Source organism: Indicator indicator, chromosome 16 (genome assembly GCF_027791375.1).
Source record: "Indicator indicator isolate 239-I01 chromosome 16, UM_Iind_1.1, whole genome shotgun sequence".
Classification (NCBI taxonomy): Eukaryota; Metazoa; Chordata; class Aves; order Piciformes; family Indicatoridae; genus Indicator; species Indicator indicator.
In genome coordinates, this window is record NC_072025.1 from 17,990,373 (window position 1) to 18,008,441 (window position 18,069).

Sequence of the window (18,069 nt, forward strand, 5' to 3'; positions counted from 1 at the left end):
CATGGCAAAGTCCTGCTGCTCACATAGCAATGCATAGAAGCAAGGTTTTGAGCAGGCTTTGTGTCAAGTTGAGAGGTGCTGCTGAGCAGAAATCCTGCCACAAGCCACTTCAGAGGGTGAACAAAACAGAGTGGGGCAATGGGGCTGTCATCCAACAAGCTGTAGGAGTTTGATGGAAATTATTCTGTGTGCAAGTTAAAAAAAAAAAAAAATCATCCCAAATCTGACTGAAAAAAAAAAAGTCCAAATTATTAATAGGTTTTAAGTCCTGGGATATCAGCTCAGATCAATCAAATAGTTGTGTTCAAACACAAATAATCATGGATGCCTCCTCCCTGAGGGGTGTTCAAGGCCAGGCTGGATGAGGTCTTGAGCAGCTGAGCCTAGTTGAGAGGTGTCCCTGCCTATGGTGGGGAGGTTGGAGCAGATGATCTCTGAGGTCGCTTCCAACCTGAGCCATTCTGTGATCCTATGAAACCACTGAATCGTTTCACTTCAATTCAGGCTATTTTTGTAAAAAGAGCTTAAAAAAAAAAAAAAAAAAAAAAAAAAGCCCACAAAAAAAAAAACAAAAAACCAAAAAACAAAAACACAAATCCCCAAACTCACTGAAGATGCAGACTCCTGGTCAGCAGCAGGAACTCAGACCAGGCTGATCTTTTGCAATGAATTTAAAATGAGGGGGTTGTTTTTTTATTTTTTTGTTTGCTCGTTTAATCTAGAACCAGGCTGTGATGGCTCAGGGCTTGTATCATCACTCTTTGTATCAGGAATGCTCTGGGAGGGAAGGTCTGACAAAGAAATCCATCCTGAGTGTGACCGCACCCGACTGCCTCAGGCCGGCACTGGAGCCGTTCCCAGCCGTTCCCCGTCACGCCCACATCCTGCCTGATGAGCAGCTCTGATTGATTGATTAATTATTTTTCTTTCCAGAACACACTGCTGAGAACTGCTTCCAGGTCTGGGGGAAAGGGGAGGGGGCCCTACACCTGTCTGGACACTGCCCCCACTGCCCCAACTTCTCAAATATGACTACAGCAAGGATTTCATCTCCACGATGCTGCTATGCTGGGATGTGACAGGCTTCCTACCCAGGTCTGCAAGGTAGGGGAAGAATTTGTGCATGTATCAATTCTCAGAGGTTCCCCTCCCTCCCCCTTCCCTGCACATCTGTTGTTTTGGGAAAGGAGTACAGAAAAAGGAAAGGGAAAAAACAAACAAACAAACAAACAAACAACCCAACAACAAAGGAAGTGTTTTGAAATCTATCCTGAGGGTTGAGATGAGTGCAAATGTGATTAACCAGCACAGGACCTGCTCCCTGCAATCCATGAGACACATTCTGACCTTGTATTTAAAGTGCCAGTGCCAAGATGTGTGAGGTGTCCCTGCCCATGGCAGGGGGGTTGGAACTAGATGATCCTTGTGGTCCCTTCCAAGCCTGACTGACTCTATGATTGCCAGGTCTGGGAATCAATCCCCATGGCTTTCAAATGATCTTGCATAGGTGGGAATGACTGCAAAATTCAGTCCCCTGGGCAAGCACTGGGTGCTAAAGCCGGGGTGCTAAAGAGGGGGCCAACATCTCTGCCTGCTTGGGTACATTGGGTGATGAGAATGGACTCTGCTGTGGCAATCCCTGATGAAAAGAGTTCTGGGAAGCATGAAAAACAGCAGAGCAAATGCCAAATGCTCAGGCCTGATGCCTCATCGAGGTGCCCAAGTTCTTTATCCCCAGGCCATGCTCCCTGACCAGTCTTGCACATGGCTGCAGGGTCCCCAGACTGCAAGCATGGTCGGTCTAGAACAAGATGTGGGGACCAGAGCATCAAAACTAGATGGTGCCAACCCTCTGAAGAGATACAGCTGCTGCCTGGCCCTGGCCCTCAGGGAGCCAAGCACAGAGTCTCTCTGGGTACTGCATTACAGTGCCCACCACAAGGCAGCACAGCTCCATCCCTGGGCTGCCTCTGGCACACTTCTGTTCTCAGGGGATCTAGAGGGGAGAGATTGTATTGAACACCCAGGTGGAGACACTCAGGGCTGCTCATCTGCCCACTGTTGGAACCAGGGATTACCCTGCTTAGTCTCTTGGCTTTGTTTAGACCAAATTGTTTTCAACAAATCTGAAGAAATTAAACAAACAAACAAAAATCCAATTCTACACTTTGGTGCTGACAAGTGGGGGGAAAAAAGTCATTTTCTACAATTCAGCTATTCAGGGGAAACTTGATCATTCAAGTGCAAAGCTTCATAATTGCTTCTGCTAAGCACTTCTCATCTCCCCCTCATCTGCTGTCAATGTCAGCTGTGCTGGGCAGTGAGAGCAAAGCAGTCAGCCAGCCCATGGCCAGAGTGAGTTTCAAGAGCACTGATGGCTATCACAAACCAGACTGGGACCTGCAAAACCACCCTGCTAACACACACAACACGTCCCCGTGGCTGATGTGCAGGCAGAGCCTCCTCCAGCACAGACCAGCTCTGCTTCAACCTCCAAGACACTTCCACAGCCACCACCCAGCCTGGCTGTACCACTGGGCACCAAGGAAAGGAAAGGGATCTTTGAGGCACTGCCCAAGGGAATGGAAAATTATCAGAACAGTTGTTCAGGTGTTCAGGAGATGGAAGACCACAAGCACCTGTCGGACAGTGGGGAGCAGCACAGAGCTGCTGAACCCTCCCTGGTCTAGGTGTGCACAGAGATCACTGCTGTGCAGCAGCCCCAGCTGCCTGTGCTGGGAGACACAAGGAGTGCTGGAGATCCCCACCTGCAGTGGTGACAAAGTGTTTGAAGGAATAAGCAGCATGTCCACTGTAAAATCCAGGGAGCTGGACTTGCTCGAGAGGAACCAATCCTGGCCAACACATCCAAATAACTCCTTACACATTTTGGGAACATCTCTTGCTGGTTCCTAGATGCCTGGTCTAGAACAGTGGCATGTTCCAGCAGGAATAAATTAGCCTGGAGACAACTGCCTCAGACAACTCCATTCCAGCACTACATCTCCTCAGTGCCAATAACTGCCTCTACACTGCCAACTTTGCTGAAAGGCAACTGAACTAACTAACAGTGTGGAACATCACCAAATGCCTTCTGACACCTAATCCACCATGCACAAGCATTAGAATGGTACAGCTCTGACAAGCTGGACCTGCAGAAGATGCCCCACAGACAGGCTCAGGTGAGAGAAGAGAGCAGCTGGGAAAGCCAAGTCCTGCTGGCCAGCCCCAAGAATTGTGTTCCCCATCAGCAATGGCTTAATGCAGAACAGCAGTCACAGCTTAGAAGCATTAAGGAAGAGGGAAAATGTGATTTGTACAACCTTGAGGATACAGCTCTTTTGGGAAAAAAAAATTATATTCCCACTGAAAATGCTGACTTCATGGCAAACCAGAGCACCCCACACCTGGAACCATTCCATGTGAGTTGTCACTGTAATTTCCTCCCTGAGCTGCAGCTCAGATGCCACAGGCTTTCACTCTGCCCTCTGGGTGAAGCCTTCTGCCTAGCAGACCCTTTCCAGCACCTGCTTTTCCCTTCCCTGGGGCTGCAGGACAGCTCAGGTGTCTCCTAGGAAGCATGATCCAGTGACATGCCTGGGACAGAGGCAGGCAAAAGACACTTGAACCACAACTCTCACAGATTGTGCAATGTCATTCTGAAGGGAAAAGTCTCCAAGGGATGGATGCCTACTTGGAAACCTCAGATCATTTTCTGAGCAGATGATTCATCTTTCAGCAGAGAGCACATCTGACTGAAAAAGCAGCTTTGCATCAAGGACCAGCACTGAGGGGAATTGCCAGGTAGCTCTGAAATTCTGCAGGAGGTTAACTCAGTGTGAAATGGCACCACAGCAGCCAAGAGCCAGGATGTCAGGAGGGAAAAACATCAAACCCATCCTTGCTGGACCTTCACAAGAGTACTTAAGGAGGGGCTGGACTTCAGTAGTAGTTTTGGTAACCTTTTATGTAAAGCAAAAGGAAAAAAAAAAAAAGGAGAAAAGGGGGAGAAGAGCAGCAAGAAAAGGGGGAGAAGAGCAGCAAGAAAAGGGGGAGAAGAGCAGCAAGAAAAGGGGGAGAAGAGCAGCACGAAAAGGGGGAGAAGAGCAGCAAGAAAAGGGGGAGAAGAGCAGCAAGAAAAGGGGGAGAAGAGCAGCAAGAAAAGGGGGAGAAGAGCAGCAAGAAAAGGGGGAGAAGAGCAGCAAGAAAAGGGGGAGAAGAGCAGCAAGAAAAAGGGGAGAAGAGCAGCAAGAAAAGGGGGAGAAGAGCAGCAAGAAAAGGGGGAGAAGAGCAGCAAGAAAAGGGGGAGAAGAGCAGCAAGAAAAGGGGGAGAAGAGCAGCAAGAAAAGGGGGAGAAGAGATCCAGGAGCTGGAGTGATTGGAAAACAACTGGAAAAGGAATAAATTATGAGCCTGAAAAGGAACTGAACTTTTGAAATAAAAGGCCCTTGGTTCACCCTGAGAAAAATGTGCAGGGCACAAGAGTTCAGGGGTCACTGGGACACCCACTCACAACTGGCACAGACAGTGCTGCAAGGACACAATGCTCCAGCCAGATGTGAGCCCCTGCTGAACCAGCCCTGCCAGCAGCATCAGCTCACTGCAGACACAACCAGGCAAATGTGGCTGTGCAGCTAAAACCTGTACCTGAGATTTCCTCTCTGCCTTCATGTAGTTACAGAGCACCTGGACTACTTGATACCCAAGCTTCACTCAATTCTCCCCATGGCTCAGTATCTTCTCTTCCTCAGGTGAAGCAGGGCTTGCTCCTCTGATCATTGCATTTGATGTGAACTACTTCTGTTGTTGGTTTCATTTTGCTTTAAAGAGGCATTCCACATTCCTGCTCTTTCACAGCAGGAATCCTCAACACTTCTGCCTCCCACCTGGACCAAATGTGGATGTCAGGAGAAATTTCCCCCATCCCTGGGCAGTGACTCAGTTCCACAAGCCAGGTCAGTTTCTCTCCTTCAGCACTAGCACCCAAAGCAATTTATGGTAGCAGCTAATGAACCATTCAGGGGCAAACTCACAGGGGCAGAAGGGAGTCAATGTCTGTTGCAACTATTTAGGTCATGGATTCAGCTGATGAGGTTGGAAGAGCCCTTCTGCTATGCAGACATCTGCATCAAGTAAGATAATCCTTGTGCTAATCACCTGCACACCTCCCTGTGTGACAAAACATCCACTTAAAAATGATACTGCCCCTTAAAAACCTTCTATTGCCTGCAGAACCTGTGAGTACCAGAGATTAAATGTTATGGGGTGGGAAAAAAAAAAAAAAAAAAAAAAAAGAAAAGGCATAATTTTCACTTTGTTTTGTGCCAGTGAGAAAAAGGGAATGTTTGGACAGATAGGAAAATTGGGATAGAAACAGTCTGCTCTGCCATTTGTCTGCTCTTTCACACCAGCAGAGGAGGGGAAATATTTTCCTGACTGAGAAATGCCAAGACAAGAACAGTGCCTTTAGCTCTTTCAACAAACCAGATTCCAAGTGGAGAGTGTTCCCTTCACCACTGCTGCTCTTTCCCTTAACACCTCTTTTCTTGGCTGATATTTTAACCAGAAGAATTCATGGGTAAGTTCAGGTGTAGATGAAGTTTCTTGAGTTCAAGCCCTCAGACACCCAAGTGGTGTCATTTCACAGGCTCACAGGATGTTAGGGGTTGGAAGGGAACCCCAGGAGATCATCAAATCCAACCCCCCTGCCAGCAGGACCATAGAATCCAGCACAGGTTGTACAGAAATGCATCCAGATGGGGCTTGAAAGTCTCCAGAGAAGGAGACTCCACGACCCCTCTGGGCAGCCTGTTCCAGTGCTCTGGGACCCTCACAGTGAAGAAGTTCCTCCTTGTGTTGAGGTGGAACCTCCTGTGCTGGAGTTTCTATCCATTGCCCCTTGTCCTATCCCAGGGTGCAACTGAGCAGAGTCTGTCCCCTCCCTCTTGACACTCAGCCCTCAGATATTTATAAACATTTATTAAATCCCCTCTCAGTCTTCTCTTCTCCAGACTAACTACCCCCAGGGCTCTCAGCCTCTCCTCATAGGGCAATGCTCCAGTCCCTTAGTCATCCTGGTAGCTCTCCATTGGGCTCTCTGGAGTAGATCCCTGTCCCTCCTGAACTGGGGAGCCCAGAACTGGATGCAATAATCCAGGTGAGGTCTCACCAGGGCAGAGTAGAGGGGGAGGAGAACCTCCCTGGATCTACTGCACACACTCCTGAATTCACCCCAGGTCCCATTGGCCTTCTTGGCCACCAGGGCACATTGCTGACCCATGGAGAACTTGTCCATGAGAAGGATTCCAGCAGGTTGATTCCCTCACAAGAACACACCACAGAGCTGTTCTGATTTGGGTCCTGCTCCCGAGTTTCCCCACACAGCAGTCACTTGTATCTGACCCTAGGTTTGTTTTGCAGGTGGCTGATGATGTTAGGAGCAGACAAAAACCCAGATGAGGAGCGGCACAAGCAATGGAGGGCCCAACCCCAGAGCCTGTGTATGTCGATGTGGACAAGGGACTGACACTGGCATGCTTTGTCTTCCTCTGCCTCTTCTTGATTGTGATGATTATTCGCTGTGCAAAGGTCATCATGGACCCCTACAGTGCCATCCCCACCTCCACATGGGAGGAACAGCACCTAGATGACTGAAAGGACCTTGCTGGACAGAGCCATAAAATGCTGCAATCCAGGAGGAATTCCCAACAAGGAAGGCTGCCACACAAACAGCCACTTCCAGATCTGCAGGGCAGTGGCAGCATCTCCAAGAGCACACAGTGGCAATGACTCCTCCTCAGCAGATCAGGATCTCAGCAAGCCATGCTGGCAGCCCAGTCTAACACTATGCAGCAACCCCAATTTTCCTCAACACAGCCATCATGGGCACTCAAGTAGCACAAGGTTCTCCAGGTGGTTCCCAACAGAACTCTTGGTCTAGCACAGCTTGCCCTCCCCTCCTGATCTCCCACAAACGCAGGGTCACCACCAGAATCTGGAAAAGCAACAAGAACATTTTGTCTTCCTGGCAATAGATTGCTCCCAATGTCTTCCTCAGTCATTCCATTTGTGTTTCAGAAAAGGCCCAGGTTTTGTTATCTCATGTCCCACAGCACCCCCAAGGAGAAGCACGTAAGTAGCCCTGGTTAAGCAGGGCTATGTGAGCAGATTTCCTCTCAGCTCACTTGGTTCTGCACACTCCCTGTCCCCCACTGCAGCCCGACTTCCAGAGATCAGGACACAGCAGCACTCAGCCCATGCTCCCCACCAGGGTCATGGACTGCTGGTTACCCTGTACCCAGCTCATGCAATAACCAGGCATATCCTCTGCTGTGGGGCTGAGGATTAGCCAGATGTGTCAGACCACTTACCATGAGCTTGGTAGCCACCAAAAGTCTATGGGAGCAGAGCCTGGACACTGCTGGTTTCAACTCTCTAGAACCTGCTTTGACTTTCCAAGATTGGTTCCATGTGGCAGCTTTGGTTTCAGGTGCACTTCAGTGGGATGAGACAAGAGCAGAGTGTCCAAGACAAGAAGCAGAGAGACACTGCTCCTGGCTTTTGCCACTCAGGCTGCTCAGCATGACACAGTACCACACAATGAGCTGCATTCTACCTCGGAGAAACCCAGCACCTTGCAAAGGAGAATTCCCCCCCCAGAAGTTAAGGTGAAGAGCTGTCCACTTCCTTCTGTCAGTTCATGAAGGGCAGCACTATGCAGGAAGGCATAAAGGGATGTGGGAGCTTTGGAAAGTTATTTTTCAAGGAGTGGAGGACTGAGGGATTCCCAAGTCCTCTGTCTCCCAGATTCTGAGGTTTGCTCACAGCTGCCTTTTTCCCATCAGGCTCATGGGATTGTAAGGTGTTGCTGAAGCTACACAGAGCAGGTCCTGCAACTACAGCAAGCAGACAAGCCTTGAAAGTGCAGATCTGCAGGAAGGGTTTGTCCCTGTTTCTCCTCTTCCTTACCATCCTACCTGATCTCTGGGTTCTTGCCATAAGGCAACACCCAGTGGGTGAGGAAGGTGGGACCAAAGGTTGTGGCAAAGAACCAGGATGTAGACTTTGTAAGTTGCTACTCTGAGCTCTGACAGACCACACAAGTCACTTCTTTAGGTGCCTCAGTCTACTCATCAGTGCAAGATTAGCTTGGCTCACAGCCTTCTGTCTGTCAACAGCAGAAAGCACTTAGAGAGTCTTAGATAGGGCCACAGGAATAAGGCTCTGCTTCACAACTCCTCCTTGTGAAAGGAATGGGGGAGGTCTGAGTCTTAGCATACAGCAAGGGAAGCTCTCTTCAGGCAGAGGACTTGTCCAGACCTCCACCTGCACCCTCAGTGTGACTGCAGTGCCCTCAGTCATGCCAAGAGGCACCTGGCTTTGTTACATGTCCCACTGAGGAGAGTCTGGAGGTAAGGTGCTTGGCACTGTGGTCACAGAGAGTCCAAACACAGCAGGCTGTGAGGCACAGGGGGGGTCTTCCACACTGCACAGATTTTGCTGATCTGTTCCACTCAGGAGGCAGGACATTTGAGGACTGGCTTTAACCTTGCTAGTCTCTGGTGAGAGACCTCCACTGGAGGGTGAGTGAGATTGCTCAGCAGGCTGTTAGCCAGCCTCAGTTTTTGCTAGCCAGTTAATCACCAGTAACTGAGGAATTCTTCAGGTGTGGGTGTTCATGTTCACCATTCTTGGAGCAAACACATTGGTCTCTTCTTATTCATGAGTGTGTCTATCCAAACCACAGGAAAGGATACCCTAGCTCAAAGAATCTTGCTTCTGCTCCCTGGGTGAAAATTTAGAACCCACATTGTGTCTTTCAGTCTCTTATCCACCCTGATACTAGTGGGGGCTACTATGAAAGAACAAAACAGTTCTATTTCCAGGCAGGAGATGCTTTCAGTTTGCAGGTCACCTGGCTGCATTCACAGCTGATGCAGAGCAAGGGCAGAGCTTGCCATCACACCCCCCAGTGTCAGCACTCCTCTCCATGCTATCTGCATGCAAATCTCTCTGGCTTTGCCACAGGGCACTGCTAAGCCCCTGCTCAGCTAAGGACTTAAGCAACATGCTTAGGTTGAAGGTTCTGAGCAGGCTTCCTGACTACACAGGGACCAGGCTCAGCCACGTGCTGTGTCCTTGGCAGGGCAGGGCCAGTGGCACAGAGTCCTGGCAGGAGCAAAGCCTGCGTGAGGACAAAGGGTTAGGAATGCTGGGGAAGCAATCAGCAAGAACCTTTGCCACTTCTTTTTTTCTCTGAACCAGCTTTACAGGCCATGTTCTGGGGCTTCCTGAGAATCCAAAGGGAAAGACCCCTATGGGTAGCTCCATTTTCTAATCAAAAGGCACTTGTCCTCCTGGCACAGCCTGGCAAGTCCACCCTTCTGCTGACAATAGAGGTCTCCACAAACATCCCTGAGTCCACCTCCAGTCCCTTCACGACTGTGCAAACGTCAGCCTGGTTGTTTTTATAGAGAAAAATCCAAATGCATTCGAAGTCCTGCCTGGCCCCATTGGCTGCAATCACACAACCTCACCACTCTGTAACCCAAAGCAATACTAAACACCAAGCTGAAAGCAGAAGTTGTCTCCTCCCGGCACGGGGAGCTGGGACTGGCCCACCCGAGGTGCACGACGGCGCCGGTCCCGGGCAGCTCACAGCAGGGGGAGGTCCCTTCTAGCAGGGCTGCATCACTGCAGGGCTTGGTAGCAATTTCAGCTGCATGCAACAAGTGCCTCATGCTGCTTTTGGTTCTTTTGTTAATCATGATGCCATACGACCAGCAGCTGCACTCAGAGGAAGCCGTTCTGACTCCTTGCAACTGTATTTATCTAACACAATAAACGGCTTCAACCTGGAAAAGCTGCTGCTTGTCTCTGCTGTGGTTTGCTTCTGGTTGCCAGGACCTCCTTAAAAGCACCCACAACGCGGCGACAGGATCGTCAGGAAAGGTGCAGAGGGCAGAGAACTGCTCCCTCTGCAGCAGCACCGCCGCAGGCTCTCAGCTCGGGACGGAGCTGGTGGCGCTGCAGGTGCTGCTGTGGCTCTGTGGGGGAGCTCAGCCCCTCCAAAGTGCCTATTTCAGGTTACTCCCTCAGTCGGGGAGAGCACTGAGCTGAGCTGCAGCTCAGCAGGGGACCGCAGCATGCCGTATTTCAGCAATTCATTATCAGGAGCAAATTGCATTCTAAAAAGAAACCAGGCCACTGGGACTGGAATCCTTCCTGCTAGCAACTGAAAGCCAAGAGCATGGAGCATCTGTGGGGGCTCTTTGAAGAATCCAGGGAGCTCTTCTTCTTGCAAATGACAAAAGAGAAAATTCTGCTGCTTTTGTTCACCTTGCAAAAAGACTCTGGTGCCTGAAAGCTGGGTACTTTATGTGTCTGCTTGTCCCTGCAGGGAGTCCTGTAGCAGAAGGGGCTCTGTGCCTGAAACCCAGCTTGCAACAAAGCCAAAGCCCCACTGATAAACCATTAGCTCTGTTCTACTTAGGAGCAGAATCTGCACAGTTTCCAGAGCAGCTAAGGTAAGAGCAGACCTGAACTGGAGCCAGCAATGTCTGGATCTGGGCAGACACCCCGGAGAACTGTGAGCATAAAGGGTTCTCTGAAACAAGAGGGAACCCACACCAGGTGTCCCCAGCTTGCTGGGTCATTACAGGTCTCAGCAGGTAACTTCAACCCACATCACCAGAGTTCAGAAGTCCACACAGGGCTGAGATCAGGAAAATGCTGTGCTCAGGCTCCAGCAGCCTGCACAGCACACATGGGGAGGGTGGTGAGGACAGCAGAGCTCAGGGGTGGAACTGGTTCACTTCAGAAGCCAGTGTTCCAGAAAACAGAGCCAGGGGATGAGGGATGGAAGTGGTGACTTTGTGTTCCAGAAAACAGAGCCAGCGGATGAGAGATGGAAGTGGTGACTTTGCAAGACAGCCCCAAACTGAACTGCTGTGTAGCAAGGCTGACACAGGTCCCCTGTGCTTCCTGCAGCTCTCAGGCAGTGCCCTACAAATGCTCAGTGATAACTGAACCGACAAAGCTTTGAGCTTCTCCACCCAGAGGCCCAAGGACAACACCAACAGCATGACCTGAAGTGTCCTGGGCATTGCTGCTGGGGCAAGGAGCCATCCTAAACAAGTAGCCAGCCCTGCAGGTCTGCACCTTGAGGTCCGTACGGCAATGCACGGACTGGCAGCCAGGCACCAGCATCCTGCTTCACACCCAGCTCACTCCTGCTCTGTGGTGGTGGTGCCAGATCTGCACCAGCTGCTGGCACAGCAGCACTCTTGCAATGGCTTTGGCCGGGCTGCCCAGGGTGTGAAAACCCTGCTCAACACAGGTTAGAAAATGCAAATTCATCTTCTGCCCTTCCTTACCCTCTCTGTCTCTGACCTTGTCCATGCAGACCTGCCAAGCTCAGACCACGTGTCTTACTTGTCCCATGGCTTTACATCTCAGGTGATTTGATTTAAACAAAGGATATTAAATGCCCAGTTTTAGCCATGCCTGGATGGTACAGTGGGAACTCCTGATTTCCCTCTCTCTCCTGCATTTGCACTTTTAAAAGTTCCTTTCAAGCCTGTTTCCCTCACAAATGGCTGATACCCTTTGCCCAGTCCTCCTGCTGGCTAACCAGGAGGCACACACTGCTCACACAAACATTTTTGAAGCACTGCACGGTTTGAGATTTCTGGTTGCATTTGTTTCCTCAGGGTTCAATTCGACCCACACTGGCATTAGAAAGTGTTGAATGATCCACGTTCTGTACTGGGACTTGGCCAGGCAGCTCCTGGAGACAAACCAGAAACCAGTCCAAAACCTCTTCAAAGTGCAATCAGCAGGCTGAAGCTGCAAGGGAGCCCAAGCTTGCCAAGCAGTTTGACACTAATGGGATTTCTCAGTCAAGGTGCCTGCTAGGGGCAAGTATGAGCTGGATGTCCCACCAGCCCCTGAGACAAAGCCCAGGAACAGTCATGGCACATGGCAGCTCCAGGAACATCTATTGCTCTGCAGGGCAGTGAAGCTGCAGGTCCAGCACCCTGAAGCTCCTCTGCCCTGGATCCAGTGCACAGTGAGGAGGGAAAGGACACCCTCCCTGCACATTCAGCTCCCAGCCAGTCCCTTAATAGTCACTGCCAAAGGTGTGACCCAGTGGGTGCTCAGCTGTCACCATGGGCTTCAGCACCTGCAGCATTCCTCTGGCACATCAGAGCTGTGTCTGACCCAGCTCTGCTACAGCTGCCAGGCAGCTCCCATGCAGCAAGCACCAGGAACACGAGAAGGCACAGATCTGTAACTACACCACCACAGAAAGCCAAACACAGAGAAAGTCTTCTGGGGAAGGGGCACAAGAAGGAGGAACAGCTCACAGCAGGTCTTCAGCACACGCCCCAGGCACACCCAAAGCCTTCAATCAATTTAAGATACAAGGAATGATCTCTTTCCTCCTCACTAAGCAGCAAGCGTGTGGGCACCCTGAGCAGAAGCAGCAATCAAGCCTGAGAAATGGCCTCCTGCCTGAGTGCTTACAGCTAAAAGCAATGTGAGGATCACCTGCCAGCCCTGACCCTCTTATCAAACAGCCACTGAAAGAGCATCTTGCTTTGAGTGATTGCTGCCTGCTTAATAAAGGAATCATGACTGTTGCTGACCAAACCTTTTCATCAAAACTGGTTTGGTTTGTTGTTTTGTTTGGTTGTTTTTTTTTTTTTTTTCTCATCATATTGCATCCATTTCTAATTAGAATCTCTGCAGAAAAGTAGTGGTGGGGTTTTGGTTGTTTGTTTTTTTTTTTCTTTTCTTTTTGGTTGTTCTTTTCTTTTGGTTTTTTGTTGTTGTTGTTTTTTCTTTTCTTTTTTTTCCCCTTTTTTGGCTGTTTTTTTCTTTTTGGGTGAAGAACACCAGCATTTCACACAGAACATCCATTGTTTCCTTTAAATTCTGAAATATGCTTGAGGGTTTTTGTTCCATGCTTTCCTCCTGACATTTAATTACAGCACTAGCACTGTTATGAATTATCCCCAAGCTTTTTCATGCCACACCACCCAGCTGAAGCTTTCAGCTACAAGAAAATGCACCTCCAACACTATCAGAAAGCAGCTGCCCTTAAGTTTTCTTACCAGCACCATAGAACAAAACCAGACAAAATATTACCAGGCAGTTTGAGTCACTGCAAATGCATCCACCCCAGGACCCAGCAGCAAAACCAAAGCACCTCCTGCATCCTCCCAAGGCCTTGCACCCAACATCTCAGCACTACTCACCCTCAGGATCACCACACTCCAGCACAGGTTGCTGCTGGGAGCTGCTGACCTCAGCTGTGTGTCACACCTGGCCAGCAGGAAGGATGCTCCAGGCAAGCAGAAAAGAGCAGTGCTTTCCATTTGGGCACACAATTCCATTTCTTCTGGCTAGGAGAGCAGGAGCTCTCTTCCCACACAGTGTTGTGTGACTCTGAAGAAGGCTTCCCAGGTGACAGCAGAAAAGTTCACCTCTTCTTTCAGGCTTCTGCAGATCCCAGGAGGAATTTCTTCTCCAACCCTCAGTTCACAAACCTGGTGCTGTGACAGGGCAGAGGAAATGGGGCTCTGGGTTTGATCATTTTTTTTCCATTCTCTCCTCTTTGCTGAAAGGCAGCTTGTCAGCAGACTGAGGGAAAACAGAGGTTTAGCCAAATGAAATCAAAGCCCTCTGGAAACAGAGCAAGCCATGCTCAAACCTGACCACAGCAAAAGCTCCCAGGAGTTGGGGGGAAGCTTTATCTAGAGCTGACCCTGTTGAAATGGCACTTCAAAAGTCAGCTTTTCTAAGCACAAGGGCTGTATACTGAGCCAAGAGCACCCAAGCTGAGGTCCCCTCCTCCTCTAGAAGCCTCAGCTCCTCACCTCTGTTCAACTTCACCCCTACTCTATGGCCAAACCAGCAGAAAGCTCCACGACCTTCAGTTTAAAGGCCAAGGGTGTGAAGTGGGCACAGGTGCCCCAGGGGAGGTGGAGCTGGGAGATGCTCAGAACACCTGGGTGCTTCCCCAGGCTTGGGTTGGAGGCTGCTGCCTCCCCAGGCAGTGAGTGCTGCTGGTCCTGGGCAAAGCAATGCCAGTTAAGGACAGTGCAGCACACTGCAGTCTGCATACACCCTTGACACAGGGCACCCTGTCAGGGATGAGGATCAGCCATGCTGGGGGCTCCAGGCTTGTTGTGTTAGCAAGGGCAGGCCAGCTATGGGCCCCCCTTTTCCCCAGTGCCCACCACCTTATCCTGGGGGTGAAAAGAAAGCGGTCTTGGCCATGAAAAAGAAAAAATCCCAAACTCTCCTTTTTTAGCATCTCCTGGCTGTCTGGCCCCCATCCATGCAGCAGGCAGCAGATGTCTCTCAGCTCTGTCCTGAGCAAGGTTTTGGACTTTCTCCAGCTTACCTGTGAAACCTGCTCTCAGAGCTGTGTCTGAGCTCATTCCTGGAAATTTTCCACCTTCTGGGGACTTGGAGCTTCTCCAGATGTCCCCAGGCTATACAAGCTCAGCTCTACCACCTCTGGGTCACAGAAGGATATCGCCCTGGGATAGGGCAAGGGGCAATGGGTAGAAACTCCAGCACAGGAGGTTCCACCTCAACATGAGGAGGAACTTCTTCACTGTGAGGGTCCCAGAGCACTGGAACAGGCTGCCCAGAGAGCTTGTGGAGTCTCCTTCTCTGGAGACTTTCAAGCCCCATCTGGATGTGTTCCTGTGTGACCTGTGCTGGATTCTATGGTCCTGCTCTGGCAGGGGGGTTGGACTGGATGATCTCCTGGGGTTCCCTTCCAACCCCTAACATCCTGTGATCCCATGAAGGACCTTACCATCTCTTACCCATCCCCAGGCTGGTGTGGGGGGTGCTTGGCAGTTGTGGCCCCAGGATGGAAAACATGGCCACAGCAGATCCAAAGCCACCATTGTCCCTCTGTGCTGGGGCTGCAGGTGGCAGCCTGGCTCTGGGCTGGGAACCAGCTTGGAGGAATTTGTTGCTGGGTGCCTCAGTCCTGCCAGGGTTTGGTTTGCAGGGGGCTCTCAGCACCACTGACCTTCCTGCCTGCCCAAGCAGAGAACTCAGTTCCCTCTTGTTAGTATCAATTGCAGCATCAGGTCAGCTCTTTGGGAGACTCTTTCACCCTGCACAAAACTGGGGAAGAGCACTCTGGAGCTAACAGTTGCTGTCAGTCTTCCTGCACCCAGAGAGCATTGGCACTGTGGCCCTTCCTGGCTGCAAACTGTCTTGCATCAAGGTCCAAACCCATGACTAATGGCATCCTGCCCCAACATCAGCTCTTGCCTCTCTGAGGGTGAAGCCCTCTCCTCAGACACAGCAAGGTGCAGCGTGGGTGTTGCTTCTGCAGAGGAATCCCTCCACTGGATAAATGCTTTCTGTGTCCTCCTGCTTCTGCCAGGAGTAAAGCCAGGCTGTGCTCACAGGAGCTGCATGAGTTACTTCTAAATCCAAGAGGGAAGAGGTGTCAGCTTGTGGTTGTCCTTTGAGCTTAAAAGAGAGCACAAAGCATCCCATCCCCTGACAAGGGAGCCAGGGCACATTAAATAAATATCTGCCTGTTAGTTCAGCTCCAAATTTCCACAAGAGCCTGAAGAGGAAATAGCTTTTCCTTGCTAAACAACCAGCCACTGTTTTGCTGGCCAGGTCATCCGCCCTGATGATAGTAGAATGTCTTAGGCTAAGAATTTAAATTAATTTGGAGATGGTCCTCCAAGTGTACTTTTTGTAAAGGACTGTTATTGCTGCACACTGGAGGAGAGCCTGCTTCAGGGAGCATGCCCCATTAGCAGTGATTTATCTGCACTGCCACATTGTCTCATTAATCTTCATTGCAAATGCATTTTTTTTTTTCTCTCTCCTGCTTGGCCAAGAGGTTCACATTCCCAAACAGCACTGGATCGTAGGCTCACAGGATGTTAGGAGTGGGAGGGGACCTCCAGAGACCATCCAGTCCAACCCCCCTGCCAGAGCAGGACCATAGATTCCAGCACAGGTCACACAGGAACACATCCAGATGGGGCTTGAAAGTCTCCAGAGAAGGAGACTCCACAACCTCTCTGGGCAGCCTGTTCCAGTGCTCTGGGACCCTCACAGTGAAGAAGTTCCTCCTCATGTTGAGGTGGAACCTCCTGTGCTGGAGTTTCTATCCATTGCCCCTTGTCCTTTCACAGGGTGCAACTGAGCAGAGCCTGTCCCCTGCCTCTTGACACTCAGCCCTCAGATATTTATAAACATTTATTAAATCCCCTCTCAGTCTTCTCTTCTCCAGACTAACCACCCCCAGGGCTCTCAGCCTCTCCTGATATCCAGACATGGCCCACACCAGCAAAGCTACCCAGAAAGCTGGACCTGATGATCTCAGAGGTCTTTTGCAGCCTGAATGATTCTGTGATTGTGTGAAGAGCTTGGGAGGAGCAGTGGGGCAGCCAGAGGCGAGGAGCAGCCTGTGCTCATCCTGCTGTGGCCGCAGGAAGCCAGCAGCCTCTGCAGGCTCTCCACTTGGAGGACCAAGCAAATATTTAACAAGCTCCCCTTGCGCTGCACCAGAGTTCATTATCTGGTCTCCTGAGCTCCTCCAGTCAGTAATATCCTCTAATTGATGTGATTTGGCACTTGGCCATGGAGTTAAATTGATTTGTAGACCAGCAGGAGACGGCAGATGCCCTTTACACTTGAGACAAGTGGCATGTGGCTTTGTTTACTGCCTGCTGCAAGGGGACACCACAGCAAGAGAGGCCTTTTAGGCGTGCAGGAAGGAGGTTTGCCTCCTCAGTGTCCTCTTTACCACAGCCCCTCTTAGGTGACAAGGTGTGACTGCCACCAGTGAGCACCTGGGCATCGCTCCAGCCGTGCAGTTCAGCCTCCTTCCTTGGTCCCAGGGAAGCTGGTGCACAGGGTGGGAGAAGAGAAGCCCCTTCCCTAAAACCAAGGCAAGATGCACCAGGTGTCTCCAGGCTGTCTTCTGAGGGGTGCCCTCCGAGCCAGCGTTGAAATCCTTTTCTTACCGCACCAGAGAGACGCAGTCAGCTTTAAGACATTTATTGGTAATTAAAACCAAGAAGATTCCAAGCACTCATATACAAATAACAAATGTGAATAGAGCAGCATGACTGCTAGTGGTGGGAGGGGAGAGATCTTCCTCCTCGGTGTCATTTTCCTCCAGACATCAGGGACCAGCCAGGGCTGGAAGGATTTTCCCCGAGCACTGCCCGAACCCCACGCGGAAGCCATTGCCCTGGCAGTAACCTAGGGCCAGAAAACAACAGACAGCTTTGTTCTGTAAGGACAGCAGGGTTGCAACAGGACTGAAAGGGAATAATAGCACCAAGAGGCCATTTCAGAAACGCAAGGAGGGGGTAGAAAAAGAATGACACCTGGAAGAGTTGGAGCAGCTCAGGAACATCAAACCAAAAAGCAGCAGCACAAAAACGTTCAGCACAGCCCCAGTGCCAGCTGGGGGGAGGCTGATCAAAGAGCAAAACCAGGCTGGGACACCCTTCTGTTTGCAAAGCTAACCTGCAGCATCCTCACTCTAACTGGCAAGCTGATTTGCTGCCTGGCCCAACCTTGCAATTAATTCAGGTGGCAGATGCTATGAGGCAGATGCAAGAGAAGAATTGTTGGAAAGGTCATCCTGGAGCACCCAAGGAAGAATCAAAAGAAAAAAAAAAAAAAGAACAGGACTAAGAAGAGATGTGTACAGGTTGAGTTCATCGTTTAAGTCAGTCTGGATTCTCTTTCTGCAGCATTAGGACCCTGGGATGCTCACAGCCAGAAAGTGATCAGGGAACCTCCTCCACCAGCAGGACCTAGGCTTGCAGGATCTGTTCAGCTCACTCAAATCGAGTAGCTTACTTCCATGACAAGCTCAGCATCTGACTCAGAATGTTCACTTACCCTCTCTCATACAAACGGGCACTGCTGCCTGCTGCTGAAGTCACCAGCCTGTGACAACATCTATGACTAGGGAAGGATTGAATCCCTGCCTGCTCCTGCATGGCAGAGGGATGACGCTAGGAGGGAGATGCTGCAGCGCCTCTTGCTGCC

General features: G+C 50.5%; 2 protein-coding genes across 2 annotated transcripts in view; one reads left to right on the forward strand and one right to left on the reverse strand.

Moving 5' to 3' along the window:
- The first annotated feature begins 6,474 nt into the window (after positions 1-6,474).
- On the forward strand, positions 6,475-6,654 carry CTXND1 (cortexin domain containing 1). Its single transcript, XM_054388339.1, has one exon. It carries the CDS (start codon positions 6,475-6,477, stop codon positions 6,652-6,654), a length of 180 nt encoding a protein of 59 aa, XP_054244314.1.
- A 10,534-nt stretch (positions 6,655-17,188) lies between these two features.
- The window catches only part of FAH (fumarylacetoacetate hydrolase), an 18,769-nt gene continuing 17,888 nt past the window's right edge, over positions 17,189-18,069 (reverse strand). The window contains exon 14 of the mRNA XM_054388183.1: positions 17,189-17,268. Coding sequence (XP_054244158.1) covers positions 17,189-17,268 — 80 coding nt within the window. The remainder of the gene's footprint in view (positions 17,269-18,069) is intronic.